Source organism: Bufo gargarizans, unplaced genomic scaffold, assembly GCF_014858855.1.
Source record: "Bufo gargarizans isolate SCDJY-AF-19 unplaced genomic scaffold, ASM1485885v1 fragScaff_scaffold_685_pilon:::fragment_2:::debris, whole genome shotgun sequence".
Lineage (NCBI taxonomy): Eukaryota > Metazoa > Chordata > Amphibia > Anura > Bufonidae > Bufo > Bufo gargarizans.
In genome coordinates this window covers 91296-111715 of record NW_025334163.1, presented here as the reverse complement: position 1 = coordinate 111715, position 20420 = coordinate 91296, and the positions used below count along the sequence as shown (strand labels likewise).

The 20420-nt window shown below is 45.2% G+C and overlaps 1 protein-coding gene across 1 annotated transcript in view; it reads right to left on the bottom strand.

The window, feature by feature from the left end:
• The window catches only part of EGFLAM (EGF like, fibronectin type III and laminin G domains), a 120967-nt gene that overhangs the window by 53622 nt on the left and 46925 nt on the right, over window positions 1-20420 (bottom strand). Inside the window, exons 6-7 of the mRNA XM_044273441.1 lie at window positions 17888-18023; window positions 3455-3621 (exon numbers count right to left, since the gene is read on the bottom strand). Coding sequence (XP_044129376.1) covers window positions 3455-3621; window positions 17888-18023 — 303 coding nt within the window. The remainder of the gene's footprint in view (window positions 1-3454; window positions 3622-17887; window positions 18024-20420) is intronic.

Below are 20420 nucleotides of genomic sequence, written 5' to 3'. Positions count from 1 at the left end.
AGAGCTAGAACTACAAACTACATCCACATGACAGCCCATAGGCACTAGAGCTAGGACTACAAACTACATCCACATGACAGCCCATAGGCACTAGAGCCAGCACGACAAACTACATCCACATGACAGCCCATAGGCACTAGAGCCATCACTACAAGCTACATCCACATGACAGCCCATAGGCACTAGAGCTAGCACTACAAACTACATCCACATGACAGCCCATAGGCACTAGAGCCAGCACTACAAACTACATCCACATGACAGCCCATAGGCACTAGAGCCAGCACTACAAACTACATTTACATGACAGCCCATAGGTACTAGAGCTAGGACTACAAACTACATCTACATGACAGCCCATAGGTACTAGAGCTAGCACTACAAACTACATTCACATGACAGCCCATAGGCACTAGAGCTACAACTACAAACTACATCCACATGACAGCCCATAGGTACTAGAGCCAGCACTACAAACTACATCCACATGACAGCCCATAGGCACTAGAGCTAGCACTACAAACTACATCCACATGACAGCCCATAGGCGCTAGAGCCAGCACTACAAACTACATCCACATGACAGCCCATAGGCACTAGAGCCAGCACTACAAACTACATCCACATGACAGCCCATAGGCACTAGAGCCAGCACTACAAACAACGTCCACATAACAGCCCATAGGCGCTAGAGCCATCACTACAAGCTACATCCACATGACTGCCCATAGGTGCTATAGCTATTACTACAAACTGCATCCACATGACAGCCCATAGGCGCTAGAGCTAGGACTACAAATATATCCACTTGACAGCCCATAGGCACTAGAGCCAGCACTACAAACTACATCCACTTGACAGCCCATAGGCACTAGAGCCAGCACGACAAACTACATCCACATGACAGCCCATAGGCACTAGAGCCATCACTACAAACTCAAGACATATAGTAGATGAATAGTCTAAAAATTGATGGCATTTTCGGCACATCCATGGCATATATCATACATTTGATATGTGGGGAATCCTGTAACTTCCATCATGTCTGGCAGACAGCGACCAAGAAGGAGAGAGCAGAGGCATTTCTAAGCCTATTTAATGCCTAAGTGAAATGGCACCCGCCTCAACTTTCAATACAGCAGCTATGGGCTAGATCTGCTTTTACCCTGCACCCCTGTAGTAAGGGAAAACTCTGGTCCCTATGATGCCCTCCTAAATGGTGCATCTTTGGTCACAGCTTGTCCTACTGTCTTTATTTTGATGACATGCTACGATGACACAGTAGACAGTCACACAAAATTTGGTTCTAGATAGCTATTTCATTAAAGGGGCCACAGTAGAAGACCATGAGGCATCCTAAACAACTAAACAACAACTAAAGATGACCATAAAACAGCATAAAACAGAACATAAAAGTAAAGAAACAAAGCCTCTGCCACAGCAAGCCATACAAGGCAATGAACACTTCTTAGGCTTTGTGATTCCAGAATCCAGCCTCACTCACAAAGGAATTTGGGTTTGAAATATTATGTGTGGCCAGATAGATCTGCGAATGCAGCTGCAGCGCTTAATGAGCTCAGTCACAATTACATTCATTTGCATGGAGGCCAAAAGCAGTCAATAAAATCTTCTGTGGGAAAATAAAAAAAAATCCAGTCTCTTCCAATGCCATGACTCTCGTAGGATCACAGATACCAATACTTCAATCATCTACGGGTTAAATGTTCACAGAGGAGTGCTCGAACCCGAGACCCCCGATCAACCCCTCCTGTTCTTCTCCGCAATGTAATTCCATCTATTAATATTGCAAAAGGTGACTATGGCAATGGCCAGTGATCCAAATATAAGTCTCAGCACAACCCCCCCGAGGAAAAACATGGAAAAGGTTTGTATTTGTTCTGAAGGCTGTACGATATTACCTGAGATTTAATCATCTCCAGCAAAACCCTGAAGTACATGGAAGCTGAAAGCAGCCAAGAGGTGATTCTTGTTTTAGAACACAATTCTCTACTAAGTACAAAAAAAGTTTGCAAAAACAATCAATAGTTTCAGAATATCTATCAAATGTTTCCCTTCCAAAACCTTCTTGCAATGACCTGACAAGACTTCTCTAGAGCTGCCAATATACTTTAATTCTCCTACTGGCCTTATGAACCTTGGGGGTCAATTATGATTAGAAGTAGGCCACTTTTTGGCGTATTTTTGTCACAGATTTGGTCGCAAAGGGGACTTTTCCCCACTCGCGACACTTTTCCGAGGTGGTGGAAAAGGGGGCATGGTGTGAGCGGGAATCTCATTTATCATTTTCTACGCCTGTTTTTGGCATACAAAATGACAAACCTATGCCAGCAAGGGATCTGGCGTTAAGCAAGTCGCATGTCCACTGCCTAAGTTGTGTAGAGGCCGGCACCTCTACATAGCTTAGGTGCATCAAGCGCCAGCGCAGGATTATTAGGACTGACCCACTTGTGTCCATCCTAAAACAATCCCAATAAACCTACCTCTTCAGAATTGTCCGGTCATCTATCTGTCCATTAGAGAGGCCCTTAATCCATAGTCTTCGCTGGAAGGCTGGAGATGCACACCCTGTCCCCCACCATTGACTTGACTCTTTCAAAAACCAGGAACTATGAACCCCTTATTCTCAGTGGTGGGGTTTCCAGAGGTCAGACCTAAATACAGGAACCTTGCTTCCATCCTTAAACAATCCCACCAAACCCATCTCTCCTGAACTGACTTTTAGAGAAGGCCTTAGTCCCTGGTCTTTGCTGAAAGGCTGGAGAGCCACACTCTGTCCCCCACCATTGACTTGAGTGCTCATTCGACCGTTTCTAATGCAATGCTTGTGCCGCTCTCTTCAAAACCAGAGCTTAAGGACATCTTGTTCTCAGTGGTGGGGTTCCCAGAGATCAGACCTGAATGACAGGAACCATCCTTAAAGGCTTGTCTGAGTGGAGCTTCAGAGCATTTCTTGCTACGATGCTCCCCCTTTCCCTGCGCTGCATTGATATGAATGGGCACTGTTTAATGCTTAGTTTCTCCTGAGGAGGCACTGCAGAAGAATTGAACACTTCCTTCCAGGTTTCCCCATAGATGACAGCTCATTGCCTGCAAGGAGTTTGGGTATGTTGAGGGCTTCGGCAAGCTGGGTTTCAACATGCTTGGTTTCAACATGCTTGATCCTTTGGGCACCTGGGAGGTAAGCAGCTGCCAGAGGAGTCTGAATAAAACAAGCATGTTCAGCGGGGTCATATTTATGAGGGAGGTGGGGAACAAGTTTTTGGCTAACAGGTATCTAATGTGTTTGGCTGGCATTAGACTGGAAGCCTTTTGGACCTCTTCTCCTACTGTGTCTTTTATAAGTTTGCACTCCGTCTACTTTATATCGCACAGTGCTGTGTAATATGTTGCACTTCACAAATAAAAGGATAATAGTAACATTAGCTATACTTACGGAAAGTTCTGATGATTTCACTCGGAGCACTAAGCTGACTGTCTCCAAAAGAGTTCACTGCTTTTATGGCAAACTGATACATCGTGTCTGGTGATAGACCCTTAAGCACCATAGAATCCATCTGTACCAGTTCTGTGATAGCAACCCAATCACCGTCAATATCCGGCCTAAGAGAAAACAGAAGAAAAAGTAAATCTTACGGAGGGTCTGTCAGGATATGGGCAGGACTTATTGGCTTTCTCTATAACTGCATGATGGAAGCAGAACTCACAGGCTTTCTTTATTAGTGAGTGTAGGAAACAGGACTCACAGGCTCTCTATTAGTGGGCGGGGGGAAGCAGGACTCACAGACTTTTTCTATGAGTGGGTCGAGGAAAGCAGGACTCACAGGCTTTCTGCATGGATTTCTGGGGGGCAAGCAGAACTCGTAGGCTATTTCTGAGTGGGTGAGTAGGCTGGACTGGAAAGCTTTTATGAGTTTGTGAGTACTTCTCACAGGCTTTCTCTATAAGTGGGCATTGAAAACAAGACTCAGAGAATATCTATTAGTGGGTGTGGGATGCAGGACTCTTTTTGAGTAGGTGAGAGAAGCAGGATTTACGTACTATCTCTGTATGAGAGGGTGGAGGAAACATGACTCATAGGCTTTCTCAATGAGTGGGCGGGGGAAGCAGGACTCCGTCTTTTCCTATGAGTGGATAAGGTAGCAGGACTTAATGGCTATTTGTATAAGTTTATAGGGGAAGAAGAACTCACAGATTTTCTCTATAAGTGGGTGGAGTAAACAGGACTCATAGGCTTTCTCTATAAGTGGGTGGAGTAAACAGGACTCATAGGCTTTCTCTATAAGTGGGTGGAGTAAACAGGACTCATAGGCTTTCTCTATAAGTGGGTGGAGTAAACAGGACTCATAGGCTTTCTCTATGAGTGAGTGTAACAGCGGCTGCTGTGTGGCACTGTTCCCCTGCTTACCGCCGTGGTCCCGGGCGCCGTGTTCAGCGGTGATCTGCTGCCAGTGTTTCCTTTCAGCCCTGGCCACAGCATGCTTGCTGCTTGTTCCCTGCAGCACTTCTTTAAGGGCCGGCGGGCGTCACTTCCTGTGCTTTATGGGTTAGATCATGTGACCTCGCTGACCAATCCTAGCCCTCCTGTATGTATATAAGTGGCTCAGCCCCCTTCCCAGATTCCTGAGTGTCAAGGTCCTTGTGTCCTGCAAAGGCTGCTGATTTCTTTGTCTGTGTACCTGACTCATGCTTGTGTTTCTGGAATCCGCTACCTGTTTGATTCCTGCCTGCTTGCCTTGACTCTCCTGTTGCTGACCCGGATTGCCTGACCAGTACCTGTGCCGCCTGCCCTGCCCTTGTTTGACTTTGCATCTGCCTCATCATTTGGTCCTGTACTGTTACAACTCGGTCTGCCGACTACGTCTGTACCTCTGGTACCTTGCTCTGGTACTTCCTTGTCCGCCTGGACCAGCTGCCTCATGTGCCAATCCTTCTCAAGAGATAGCGACCTGGTGTTCCTCTCGGGAAAGCCTATCCCCACCATCAGGAGTACTGTGAAGAACGAGGGGTTCACTTACACAACGCCCTTAGAGAAGGTAGGACACGTGGCGCAGTGGGTTCACACCCGCTGGTTTGTGACAGTGGGTGGAGGCAACAGGACTCACAGGCTTTCTCTATGAGTGAGTGGGGGAAGCAGGATTCACAGGCTTTCTCTATGAGTGAATGGGGGAAGCAGGACTCACAGGCTTTCTCTATGAGTGAGTGGGGGAAGCAGGACTCACAGGCTTTCTCTATGAGTGAGTGGGGGAAGCAGGACTCACAGGCTTTCTCTATGAGTGAGTGGGGGAAGCAGGACTCACAGGCTTTCTCTATGAGTGAGTGGGGGAAGCAGGACTCACAGGCTTTCTCTATGAGTAAGTGGGGGAAGCAGGACTCACAGGCTTTCTCTATGAGCGAGTGGGGGAAGCAGGACTCACAGGCTTTCTCTATGAGCGAGTGGGGGAAGCAGGACTCACAGGCTTTCTCTATGAGCGAGTGGGGGAAGCAGGACTCACAGGCTTTCTCTATGAGCGAGTGGGGGAAGCAGGACTCACAGGCTTTCTCTATGAGTGAGTGGGGGAAGCAGGACTCACAGGCTTTCTCTATGAGTGAGTGGGGGGAGCAGGACTCACAGGCTTTCTCTATGAGTGAGTGGGGGAAGCAGGACTCACAGGCTTTCTCTATGAGTGAGTGGGGGAAGCAGGACTCACAGGCTTTCTCTATGAGTGAGTGGGGGAAGCAGGACTCACAGGCTTTCTCTATGAGTAAGTGGGGGAAGCAGGACTCACAGGCTTTCTCTATGAGCGAGTGGGGGAAGCAGGACTCACAGGCTTTTTTCTATGAGCGAGTGGGGGAAGCAGGACTCACAGGCTTTCTCTATGAGTGAGTGGGGGAAGCAGGACTCACAGGCTTTCTCTATGAGTGAGTGAGGGAAGCAGGACTCACAGGCTTTCTCTATGAGTGAGTGGGGGGAGCAGGACTCACAGGCTTTCTCTATGAGTAAGTGGGGGGAGCAGGACTCACAGGATTTCTCTATGAGTGAGTGGGGGAAGCAGGACTCACAGGCTTTCTCTATGAGTGAGTGGGGGAAGCAGGACTCACAGGCTTTCTCTATGAGTGAGTGGGGGAAGCAGGACTCACAGGCTTTCTCTATGAGTAAGTGGGGGAAGCAGGACTCACAGGCTTTCTCTATGAGCGAGTGGGGGAAGCAGGACTCACAGGCTTTCTCTATGAGTGAGTGGGGGAAGCAGGACTCACAAGTGGGTGGGGGAGGCACTAACAGGATTTCTCTGTGACTTGGTGGTGGAAGGAACATTAATAGAAAATTATATATCCCCGAGCTCAGCCCAGGACCCTGTATGTTTTACTGCCCTTTGCTAGGATATTTTAAGAAACCTCAGAAAATAATGCACTATAATAATAGATGCAAGCATAACATATGGACTAAGCCCTCACTCTACTGATAAAATCTGAGACACTTGGTCAATACATTTTGATGAAAACACATTTAAGCAAACCTACCAAGCAACAAGGTGGTCTCAGTTCAGGCGGGTCCTAAGGTAAACCTGCCTACAGTCATGTGAAAAAATTAGGACACCCTTTGAAAGCATGTGGTTTTTTGTAACATTTTTAATAAAAGGTTATTTCATCTCCGTTTCAACAATACAGAGAGATTAAAGTAATCCGACTAAACAAAGAAAACTGAAGAAAAGTCTTTTCAAGATCTTCTGTAAATGTCATTCTACAAAAATGCCTATTCTAACTGAGGAAAAAGATAGGACACCCTTGCCCCTAATAGCGAGTGTTACCTCCTTTGGCTGAAATAACTGCAGTGAGACGGTTCTTGTAGCCATCTACCAGTCTTCGACATCGGTCTGAGGAAATTTTACCCCACTCCTCAATGCAGAACTTTTTCAGCTGTGAGATGTTTGAGGGGTTTCTTGCACGTACAGCCCTTTTCAAGTCACCCCACAGCATCTCAATGGGATTCAAATCTGGACTTTGACTTGGCCATTCCAGGACTCTCCATTTCTTCTTTTTCAGCCAATCTTTGGTTGATTTACTAGTATGTTTTGGGTCATTGTCATGTTGCATGGTCCAGTTCCGCTTCAGCTTTAATTTTCTAACTGATGGTCTCACATGTTCTTCAAGCACCTTCTGATACACAGTAGAATTCATCGTGGATTCTATGATGGTGAGCTGACCAGGTCCTGCTGCAGCAAAGCAGCCCCAAACCATGACACTTCCACCTCCATGCTTCACAGTTGGTATGAGGTTCTTTTCTTGGAATGCTGTGTTTGGTTTACGCCAAACATGTCCTCTGCTGTTGTGTCCAAATAATTCAATTTTGGACTCATCTGTCCAAAGAACATTATTCCAGAAGTCCTGGTCTTTGTCAACTTTATCTCTGGCAAATGTCAGTCTGGCCTCGATGTTTCTCTTGGAAAGCAAAGGTTTCCTCCTTGCACACCTCCCATGCAAGTTAAACTTGTACAGTCTCTTTCTGATTGTAGAGGCATGTACTTCTACATCAACAGTAGCCAGAGCCTGCTGTAGTTCTCGAGATGACACTTTAGGGTTTTTGGAGACCTCTTTTAGCATCTTGCGGTCTGCTCTTGGGGTGAACTTGCTGGGGCGACCAGTCCTGGGCATGTTGGCAGTTGTTTTGAAAGCCCTCCACTTGTAGACTATCTTCCGGACAGTGGAATGGCTGATTTCAAAATCTTTTGAGATCTTTTTAAATCCCTTCCCAGACTCATAGGCTGCTACAATCTTTTTTCTGAAGTCCTCTGACAGCTCTTTTGCTCTCACCATGGTGCTCACTCTCACTTCAACAGTCAGGAGCACACCAAACTAAATGTCTGAGGTTTAAATAGGGCAAGCCTCATTCAACATGCAGAGTAACGATCTACTAATTATGTGCACCTGGTGTGATATACCTGTGTGAGATCTGAGCCAATTTAAGAGGGAATACATGTGAGGGTGTCCTATCTTTTTCCTCAGTTAGAATAGGCATTTTTGTAGAATGACATTTACAGAAGATCTTGAAAAGACTTTTCTTCAGTTTTCTTTGTTTAGTTGGATTACTTTAATCTCTCTGTATTGTTGAAACGGAGATGAAATAACCTTTTATTAAAAATGTTACAAAAAACCACATGCTTTCAAAGGGTGTCCTAATTTTTTCACATGACTGTATGCATTTATGTTCAGGAGCGCAGACCCCGCACGTATAGTGTGCTGCTCCTAGTTACCTCCATGTGCAGCAGCAACCGGTGGGAGGAGGAGCACACGCACCTATATGTACCACCTTAATCAAGGTCGCCTATTAGATAGGTGCGGCAAAAGTGCACATGAATACTACTTCCAAGATAGGAGCGTATTTTCTGTGATTGTATAAATGTAGCCATGTACATCCGCAACATTCATTATCATATCGTGCAGGATGTTTTATTTTATTTTTTTCCGTGATTTATTTTAAGAAACCTGACAAATTTGCATTAAGATTTTCTGTGTTCTATAGCAGTAGATCCAAAATGTGAGAGTGAATCTGGATCGCACACCCTCATACTATGTTTTGATCTAATAACTGCTTCTCAGCAAAAAATATCATTGCTTCTCAGCGCAATTAAAGGTATACCGCCCCTATGCTGTATGCTATACATAAGGCATTAGTATACATTTTGATCAAAAAGCATAGACCCACTCACCACAACAAGGTTTAATTATGCTGAGAAGCAGTTTTTAGATCGAAGCATAGTATGAGGATGTGCGATCCGGATTTAGGCCTCTTTCACACGGGTGAGTTTTCCGCGCGGGTGCAATGCGTGAGGTGAACGCATTGCACCCGCACTGAATCTGGACCCATTCATTTCTATGGGGCTGTGCACATGATCGGTGATTTTCACGCATCACTTGTGCGCTGCGTGAATATTTTCACACAACGCAGGCCCCATAGAAGTGAATGGGGCTGCGTAAAAATCGCATAGCATCCGCAAGCAAGTGCGGATGCGGTGCGATTTTCACGCACGGTTGCTAGGTGACGATCGGGATGGGGACCCGATCATTGTTATTTTCCCTTATAACATGGTTATAAGGGAAAATAATAGCATTCTTAATACAGAATGCAAAGTAAATTAGGCATGGAGGGGTTAAAAAACAATAAACAAATTTAACTCACCCCATCCACTTGGTCGCGTAGCTGATCTCCTCTTCTTTCTTCAGAACCTAGGTAAAGGACCTTTGATGACGTCACTGCACTCATCACATGGCCTATCACATGGTCCATCACCATGGTAATGGACCATGTGATGAGCACAGTGACATCATCAAAGGTCCTTTACCCAGGTCCTGAAGAAAGAAGAGGAGATCAGCTACGCCACAAAGTGGATGGGGTGAGTTAAATTTGTTTATTATTTTTAACCCCTCAATGGACATTTTACTAAGCATTCTGTATTAAGAATGCTATTAATTAGGGAAAATAATAAAAGGGAATAATAAAGGGAAAATAATAAAATATACAGAACACCTAACCCAAACCCGAACTTCTGTTAAGAAGTCCGGGTTCGGGTACCAAACATGCTGATTTTTCTCACGCGCGTGCAAAAAACATTAAAACGCTTTGCACTCGCGCACCCGCATCCTATCCGGCCCTCACACGCGACGCCCGTGTGAAAGAGGCCTTACTCTTTTATTTCGTCATAATTAGCAGTTTAAAGAAACAGTAGAACATGGGAGAAAAATTATACAGGATACAGGTAAAGCAGGTCAGTCATAAGTCGTCACTCTACGTTTTAAGAAACATTTAGACTTTAGCTGCTTCTTCATTATATCTGCTTCTTGGAACGCTTGATGCCAAGCGCCACTAAGGTTACCTTTGTGAAATACATGCTGCGCAGCTAATACTAAGATTTTAAATTGGGGTCAAGGAGCTTCAATCTACGTCACAATCCAACAATATAAGAACAAATATCTTTATAAATTAGCACATTGGGTAGACGATAGACATCTTCTTGCTGGCCTTGAAAGATTCGACTTGTAAAACACTTGCGCGCGGGATAACATCCATTTGCAGTCACTAAATGTGAACGTGCCCCAGGAGAGAAGCTCCAGGGAGAGACAGAGATTTATACAGCTCAGTGTCAACAGATCAGAACACAGGAATCATTTGAGAGGAGCCGCCATGAAAGTCCTGACTTCCGTCAGCAGCAGGAGATTTCATGTTGTCCGCTTCTCTGCAGAACATTGCACACTTTCTCCTTTTTCTTATGCCGCTTTCTTGCTTTTCTTACTTTTAGGATTTTGCACTCCAAGCAAAGATACTTTTGCTTTATAAGACAAGCATTAGGTCCTTGAGTATTCATTTGTGGCCTAAAAGAGAGACAGCCATTGCGGGTATATTACACTGCCTGGGGGGTTGGGATGCTTACTCCTTTTTTGCCCTTTTAACCTATCAATTAGAGAGGTCATTAAAAGGGTTTTGATACTGATGATCTATCCTCAGGATAGGTCATCAGCATCTGATCAGTGGGGGTATGACACCCGAGACCCCCGACGATTGAGCTGTCTTGAGAAGGCAACACGGCTCCTGTGAGCGTCACCGCCTTCTCGCAGCTTACCAAGCACAGTGCTGTACAATGTATAGCATCTGTGTGTCACGGCGGGCGTGCACTCAGACTTACAGATAACCTAACAACCAGGCTCTGGGCGAGAGACAGGGGAAGAGTCACCTCCTAGCTAATCCCTGACCTCTTTCCCTGCACTGCTCAGCCCACATGCAGACCTTAATGGTAGGTATGATGTGTCCCCGTGCCTGGGCTGAATTCACCATTCCCTGAGATGGTGAAGAGGGGAAATAGGAGCAGCCTGCTCGCACAGAACCTGGATGGGAGAGATAACACAAAACAACCAAACTAGAAATCACACTTATCTTTCAGAGCTGGAACAGACAACCTTCCTTCCTAGCTTCCAAGACCACAATGATTCCTATAATCCGCTCAGAGCACTGGGCTGGTGTGCTATTTAAACTAATGACCCCACCCAGTGCACCTGATGAGAGGCGGATCCAGCACGGTTCCAAAACAAATACTTGTCACGGAATATGTACAGGTAACAAGGCAAAACAACATGCATAAATGACTCGCTGGATCCAACAGCTAAGGAACAAAAGGGAGACCCCTGTAGAAGACCTGGCACTTTCCCTGGCTGCTTAGCCTATGCATAGATCCGAATGGTGGAGGTATGCATATCCACGTACCTTGACTATATAACCCCTGAGCACCCTACAATAGTGAGGGGACACGACCACCGGCTCCCTACACCAGACACGGAGGGAGTCAGGGTCACCTGGGATCCAGCAAACAGAAAATAACAGATAACAGTTCAACACTTAACTTTGTAGAGGAGAGGAGAACCAGATGGGCATGCACACATACTCCAGGAAGAAATATAAGCCGCCCAGAAAAGCCTTCTGGGGAAGAATTTAAAGGGAAGCAATTAGTCCAACACATGACAGCTGAGAGAGGCTAAGGAGAGGAGGAGCTGAATACCACAACACAGAAACTCAAAGAGGAGGTTCTGAAAGGCCTCTGTCAGAGCTTCTCAGCTGTCTGGTTGTGACAGTACCCCTCCCTCTACGAGTGGACTCCGGACACTCAGAACCCACCTTCTCAGGATGGGACCTATGGAAAGCCCTGATGAGACGAGAGGCTTTAATGTCCGTCACTGGGACCCACATCCTCTCCTCAGGACCATACCCCTCCCAGTGAACAAGGTACTGAAGAGAACCGCGGACAAGACGAGAATCCACAATCCCAGAGACCTGAAATTCAAGATTCCCATCAACCATAATCGGAGGAGGAGGCAAAGGCGAGGGTACAATGGTTTGAACATAAGGTTTCAATAAGGACTTATGAAAAACATTATGGATCTTCCAAGTCTGAGGAAGATCAAGACAGTATGCAACAGGATTGATGACAGACAGGATTTTGTAAGGCCCAATAAACCTAGGACCCAACTTCCAGGAGGGAACCTTCAATTTGATATTCTTGGTAGACAACCACACCAGATCACCAACATTCAGGTCCGGACCAAGCACACGTCTCTTATCAGCCACACGCTTATATCTCTCACTCATGCTCTTTAGATTATCTTGAATCTTTTGCCAAATAGATGACAAAGACGAGGAGAATCTGTCCTCATCAGGTAAACCAGAAGACCCCTCTCCCGAGAAAGTCCCAAACTGTGGATGAAACCCATATGCACCAAAAAATGGTGACTTTTCAGAGGACTCCTGACGACGGTTATTTAAAGCAAACTCAGCAAGGGACAAAAAAGAACACCAATCCTCTTGATTCTCCGCCACAAAACAACGCAGATATGTCTCCAGATTCTGATTGACGCGCTCTGTCTGGCCATTCGACTGCGGGTGGAAAGCAGAAGAGAATGACAACCGAACCCCCAAGCGAGAACAGAAAGCCTTCCAGAATCTGGAAACAAACTGCGTGCCCCTATCAGAGACTATGTCTGAAGGAATACCGTGCAATTTGACAATGTGATCAACAAATGCCTGCGCCAGCGTCTTAGCATTGGGCAAACCAGGAAAAGGGATGAAATGCACCATTTTGCTAAAACGGTCCACCACCACCAGAATCACAGTCTTCCCCGAGGAACGAGGCAGGTCCGTTATGAAGTCCATGGACAGATGTGTCCAAGGACGGGAAGGAATGGGTAAGGGAAGGAGAGGACCTGATGGCCGTGAATGAGGGACTTTGGCACGAGCGCAAGTCTCGCAGGCTGCCACAAAACCCTCAACCGACTTACGAAGCGCAGGCCACCAGAATCTCCGAGCGATGAGATCCAGTGTGGCTCTTACCCCCGGGTGCCCAGCAAGGACCGTATCGTGGTGTTCTTTAAAAATCTTGTGTCTTAAAGCGAGAGGCACAAACAACCTCCCAGGAGGACAAAGATCAGGAGCCTCTGACTGGGCTGCCTGCACCTCTGCCTCCAATTCAGGAAAAAGAGCAGAGACCACCACACCTTCAGCCAAAATGGGACCCGGGTCTTCAAAATTCCCGCCTCCCGGAAAACAACGTGACAGGGCATCTGCCTTCACATTCTTAACTCCAGGGCGGAACGTGACAACAAAATTAAACCTAGAAAAGAACAACGACCATCTGGCCTGTCTCGGGTTCAGACGCTTGGCTGACTCCAAGTAGGCCAGATTTTTATGGTCAGTAAATACGGTAATAGGGTGTCTGGCTCCCTCTAGCCAATGGCGCCATTCCTCAAAAGCCAACTTGATGGCCAACAATTCCCTATCTCCCACATCGTAATTTCTCTCTGCGGAGGAGAGTTTTCTTGAGAAAAAGGCACACGGTCGCCATTTGGCAGGAGAGGAACCCTGAGACAAGACCGCCCCCACACCCACCTCAGAAGCATCAACCTCAACTATGAAGGGTAACGAAACATCAGGTTGCACCAAGATGGGAGCGGAAGCAAAACTCTCCTTGATATCAGAAAAAGCCTTACGCGCCTCTACTGACCAAGAAGAAAAATCTACCCCCTTTCTGGTCATATCAGTGAGTGGTTTAACAATAGAAGAATAATTCAAAATGAACTTCCTGTAATAATTGGCAAAGCCCAAAAAACGCATCAGCGCCTTTTGATTCTCAGGAAGCTCCCACTCAAGCACAGCGCGGACCTTCTCGGGGTCCATGCGAAAACCAGAAGCGGAGAGAAGAAACCCCAGAAATTGAATTTCTGGAACCGCAAACACACATTTTTCCAGTTTCGCATATAATTTATTCTCCCGCAGAATGAGCAAGACCTGACGTAAATGTTCCTTATGAGTTTTGAAATCGGGAGAAAAAATCAAAATGTCATCCAAATACACCAATACAAATTTTCCCATCAAATGATAAAAAATGCTGTTCACGAAATGCTGAAAAACGGCTGGGGCATTCATCAAACCAAAAGGCATAACCAAATTTTCAAAATGGCCCTCAGGGGTATTGAAGGCCGTCTTCCATTCGTCCCCTTCTCTGACCCTGACCAGGTTGTATGCCCCTCTTAAATCTAATTTGGAAAAGACTTTAGCCCCAACAACCTGGTTAAATAGGTCCGGGATCAGAGGAAGCGGATAAGGGTCACGAATTGTGATATTGTTCAGCTCCCTGAAATCCAGACAAGGTCTTAAAGAACCATCTTTTTTCTTAACAAAGAAAAAACCAGCGGCAACAGGTGACTTTGAGGGTCGTATGTGTCCCTTTCTCAGACTCTCAGAGATATAAGTACGCATAGCGTAAATCTTGTATAAACGAGATTTAGGCAGCTTGGCGTCTGGGATGAGATTAATAGGGCAATCGTACTCCCTGTGCGGGGGCAAATCCTGAACTCCACTCTCAGAGAAGACATCCGAAAATTCAGAGAGAAAAGATGGTATAGTCTTAGTAGCAACCTCAGAAACATCATGACACATCCTCAACATGAGCATCACTCACAATCAAACGGATATTGTGAACTATGCCCTTTAATGATTTCTGAGAAAGTGGAGCGGAATCGATAGCAAAAACAGGGATATCCTTTCTCAAAGCGCACACCTGGAAACCATGAGTTATCGCAAATTGATTATCAATGAGATTGACCGCTGCTCCACTATCCACAAAAATCTCACAAAAAATGTTCTTGCTCTCTAGCGCAGGACAAAACGGGAACTACAAGCAAACGGAAAACCTTCAATTTCCGCCTCAACCCTGCCAATAGTAACAGACGGAACATTTTTCAAAGATTTTTTCCTCTTTGTTTCTTTATTACTCCCAGAGAACTGCCTGAATCTCCTAGAGGGACAAATATTTGCCAAATGATTAATACCTCCACAACAAAAACAAACCGTCCCATGCGGGCTGAATCTTCTATTGTCAGAAGCAATCAACCCCAGCTGCATGGGCTCCTGCTCAGAAGGGGCTGACAGCGACTGAGACCCCTGCGCACAGAATGGGACCGCTGCACAGTCCTGGGACCGAGTATGACATGAAGGAGAGATCTCTCCTCTCTCTCTAAGACGCCTGTCAATACGAACGGCCTGAGACATAGCAGAGTCCAAAGAAATAGGCCTCTCATGAAAGGCAAATGCATCTTTCAATCCCTCTGAAAGACCATGGCAAAATTGACTTCGGAGTGCAGCATCATTCCAACCAGTATCAGCTGCCCATCTCCGAAATTCTGAGCAGTATATTTCTGCGGATTGTTTACCCTGGCATAAGAGACGTAGTCTAGACTCCGCCAGAGCAATACGATCCGGATCATCATATATCTGACCCAGGGCTAAAAAGAATTCATCCACTGAACGGAGAGGCCGTGCCCCCTCCGGCAGCGAAAAGGCCCAGGACCGAGCGTTACCTCTGAGCAGCGATATAATGATCCCCACCCTCCGTTCCTCATCTCCAGAGGAAAGGGGAAGAAGGCGAAAATGGAGTTTGCAAGCCTCTCTAAAACGCACAAAATTCTCACTACCCCCGGAGAACGTATCCGGGAGCGAGATCTTAGGCTCAGAACAAGCTCCATGAACGCAAGCTGAACCGGTCACTTGAAGCTGAGAAAAAGTCTTACGGAGGTCAGCTACCTCCAATGAAAGACCCTGGAAGCGTTCAGCCAAAAGTGAAACCGGATCCATGCTTAAGACGGTTTTGGCGGCTTATAATGTCACGGAATATGTACAGGTAACAAGGCAAAACAACATGCATAAATGACTCGCTGGATCCAACAGCTAAGGAACAAAAGGGAGACCCCTGTAGAAGACCTGGCACTTTCCCTGGCTGCTTAGCCTATGCATAGATCCGAATGGTGGAGGTATGCATATCCACGTACCTTGACTATATAACCCCTGAGCACCCTACAATAGTGAGGGGACACGACCACCGGCTCCCTACACCAGACACGGAGGGAGTCAGGGTCACCTGGGATCCAGCAAACAGAAAATAACAGATAACAGTTCAACACTTAACTTTGTAGAGGAGAGGAGAACCAGATGGGCATGCACACATACTCCAGGAAGAAATATAAGCCGCCCAGAAAAGCCTTCTGGGGAAGAATTTAAAGGGAAGCAATTAGTCCAACACATGACAGCTGAGAGAGGCTAAGGAGAGGAGGAGCTGAATACCACAACACAGAAACTCAAAGAGGAGGTTCTGAAAGGCCTCTGTCAGAGCTTCTCAGCTGTCTGGTTGTGACAATACTAAACTCGTGCTGCTATCCTGGCCGACCTCCGCACATCGTCAGAGGGGGGCATGACACTGTGCTTGGTATTAGAAGTGAATGGGGCTGAGCGTGTTAGGAACCCCACCGATCAGATACTGATGACCTATCCTGAGGATAGGTCATCAGTATCAAAATCTCTGTATCTACATCTCGGAAAGCCCTTTCAGAGTAAATTTTGGGGGGTGCAAACTTTTGCTACATCCGCTGCCGAGAATGGAGGGCCCTTAAGTCCATGGTCTTGGCTGAAAGACTGGAGGTGCATGTGTTGTCCCGACCATAGACTTGAGTGCTCATTCGGCTGTTTCTGATGCCACCATGGAGAGGAACCATCCATGCTGGTGCTGCTCTCCTTCCAAAACCAGGGACTGAGGGCTCTTCGTTTTCAATGTTGAGGTTCTATCTGGTCAGACCAGACAGGCTATAAAGTTTTTTTATTTTTTGTGCCAATGCTGCTATATTTTGTCTTGTTTTTTTTGAGGAGCAAGTTGTACTGGTATAGATTGGCGGTTATTTGTTATTTATTCAATTTTGGGGGCGGTAGAGAATAAAATATCATTCCAGCATTCCCTCTTTTGACCTCAAGCTAAACTAAGTATAAATATTTATATTACAGCTTGGTGTTGTCATAGTGATGACAATCGTGGCGTTATGTTTTCATGAAATAAAATACATTTTATAGCTTTTTGAACTTATTTTTACATGAACATGGGGGCAGTCATCTTGCCCAAGCTGCTGTTAACAGCACTTACAGATATGCCTTACAGAAGCCACACAATGGACTGGAGGGGACCGATTCATTGACTTTTATGGGAGACTGTTTTGGGCATGCTCGCAGGGAGGGGGAGTAGATAAGCTATGATATCACTTATTGTGAATGGTGGATCCAGTGTCGGACTGGGATGCCTAGGGCCCACCAGTAAAATTTATTTTGGGGGCCCGCCGTACGGATATATTCAAATATAATAAATAATCTAACAAGTTTTTTTGATATGAACATAGGCTGGTTGAGGGGCTGTACATTGAATATATGTATGTAGTGCAGGGGATGGGAGACTAGGGGCCCACCTTGCTCAGGGGCCCACCGGGGGATTCCCCTGTACCCTGTGGGCCAGTCCAAGCCTGGGTGGATCCTGTGTTACCTATGTATAGATTTTATCTGTCATTCTAATCCTGCAATGATGATACAAGAGATGACTGATGAGAAGTGATCTCTACAGAACGGGAAGTGTCAGTCTAAATGAGGCTCAGCGATCAGTTCAAAAACTGCGGGATTTTAGGATTTTTTAAAAATATAGACAGGGTCATGGTAAATAAAAAAAATAAAAATTGCCAAACATTCTAAAAAATATATGTTCAACATAAAAACTTGATTTAAACAGTGGGTCATTTTCTGATGCCCTTAAAAATTCCCTTGATATTAAAACCATATGTAGGCGTGCAGTAGTGTGGTGGGCCCTCACCAGCGTCTTCTGCTCGGATTGCTTTCAGATTTGGGGTGGAGATCAGGATACCTGTATGTAGGTGGGGATGAAGGTTGGCACATGTCTGGACTCCAGACTGATACATTTTATTTGCACTGATACATTGTAGCAAACTACGAAGCTAGGAGAAAACCGAACTGATCCCATTAACCAACCTTCTATAAGCCAATGAGTAACACCAGATTGGGGAGCTGCCTTGACTGGCACCTTGCTTCCACGAAATGGCGACTTCGGTGTCAGACACGACCACGACCTGGGGCTGGAGCGGTGGATCGGGCACCATGCACATATCTGTAGAAAGCAAAACAATGGAGCTCAGCTGTGTCACAAAGAAGACAAATAGTTGTCATTTATGAATCTGAAGTGAATAACTACCCATTAACTCCGGCTCCCTGAATCCCCCGAGACAGATCAGGGCTTCGATCGGCAGTGATTACTGCGCCGATTCATTGCATTCATCACGGCTCATTTGTGAAGAGCAACAACAGTGAAAACCCATGTGTAAGTAAATAAGCAGGTAACAAGGGGATTATCCATGTGTGCCCATTGCCCGACGTACTAGTCTGTATTATAGTAGTTATATTATTGTACATAGGAGCAGTATTATAGTAGTTATATACTTGTACATAGGAGCAGTATTATAGTAGTTATATTATTGTACATAGGAGCAGTATTATAGTAGTTATATACTTGTACATAGGAGGCAGTATTATAGTAGTTATATTCTTGTACATAGGAGCAGTATTATAGTAGTTATATTCTTGCACATAGGAGCAGTATTATAGTAGTTATATTCTTGTACATAGGAGCAGTATTATAGTAGTTATATTATTGTACATAGGAGGCAGTATTATAGTAGTTATATTCTTGTACATAGGAGCAGTATTATAGTAGTTATATTCTTGTATATATGAGCAGTATTATAGTAGTTATATTCTTGTATATATGAGCAGTATTATAGTAGTTATATACTTCTACATAGGGAGCAGTATTATAGTAGTTATATTCTTGTACATAGGAGGCAGTATTATAGTAGTTATATTCTTGTACATAGGAATAGTATTATAGTAGTTATATTCTTGTACATAGGAGGCAGTATTATAGTAGTTATAGTCTTGTACATAGGGGGCAGTATTATAGTAGTTATATTCTTGTACATAGGTGGCAGTATTATAGTAGTTATATTCTTGTACATAGGGAGCAGTATTATAGTAGTTATAATCTTGTACATAGGAATAGTATTATAGTAGTTATATTCTTGTACATAGGAGGCAGTATTATAGTAGTTATATTCTTGTACATAGGAGGCAGTATTATAGTAGTTATATTCTTGTACATAGGAGGCAGTATTATAGTAGTAATATTCTTGTACATAGGAGGTAGTATTATAGTAGTTATATTCTTGTACATAGGAGCAGTATTATAGTAGTTATATTCTTGTACATAGGAGGCAGTATTATAGTAGTTATATTCTTGTACATAGCAGCAGTATTATAGTAGTTATATTCCTGTACATAGGAGCAGTATTATAGTAGTTATATTCTTGTACATAGGAAGCAGTATTATAGTAGTTATATTCTTGTATATAGGATCAGTATAATAGTAGTTATATTCTTGTACATAGCAGCAGTATTATAGTAGTTATATTCCTGTACATAGGAGCAGTATTATAGTAGTTATATTCTTGTACATAGGAAGCAGTATTATAGTAGTTATATTCTTGTCCATAGGAGCAGTATTATAGTAGTTCTATTCTTGTCCATAGGAGAGGATAGACGTGTGGTGCTGAGCTCCCTGCAGGGAGGAGGCATGGCTTCTGACCCAGGTGGAGGGGAGGGGAGCTGGGCTGATGATCCTGGGAAAGCCCAGAGCTTGGAGTGTGGCCTGCAGCATGGAGATGGTGGAAGCGATGATCTGGAAATGGTGGCTGGTGAGTCAACTGAAACTTGTAGTGCTTCTGGATTAAGTACAACTGTGACAAAGAAAAGTTTATTTAAACTGGAAAGGCGCATTTCTAAGTTAAGAGATGAGATAAAGACAGAGGCTGATCCCAAGAAAAAGCTGATGAAGTATGAATGCCTGGATGACTGCACACGTGAACTGGATATATTAAAAGATAAATTAGATAAAGGTAAAAACACAATACCTAAAGTGGAAAGCTGGGCAATGGAGAAAAAGAGGGAGGCCAGAGCCCCAGAATGTGAAGATGAAAGAAATCATAGAAATAAAAAGGAAAGATTACGGCGATGTGCATAATATGGTGAAGCAAGGAAGCGCTCAGAGATGTGTGGGTGCAGCGCCTGGGGGGTCACTGCTTTCAGGGTCACTATGTATGGGGTCTGAGCAGTCAGTCTCTGAAAATGCTGGGAATACTATGGAGCAAAGTGAGCCATCCAACAAGGAGTTAATTGCAGTGGACTCAGCTTGTTTCTCTGGTGAAGTGAATGAGAACAGCAATCCTGTGTGTGAGCAGGAGAGTGCTTCATGTATGGACATTGTGGGTGAGACCCCGCTCAGTGCTGTGGAGGAGCCCCCGCTCAGTGCTGTGGGTGAGACCCCGCTCAGTGCTGTGGGTGAGACCCCGCTCAGTGCTGTGGGTGAGACCCCGCTCAGTGCTGTGGGTGAGACCCCGCTCAGTGCTGTGGGTGAGACCCCGCTCAGTGCTGTGGGTGAGACCCCGCTCAGTGC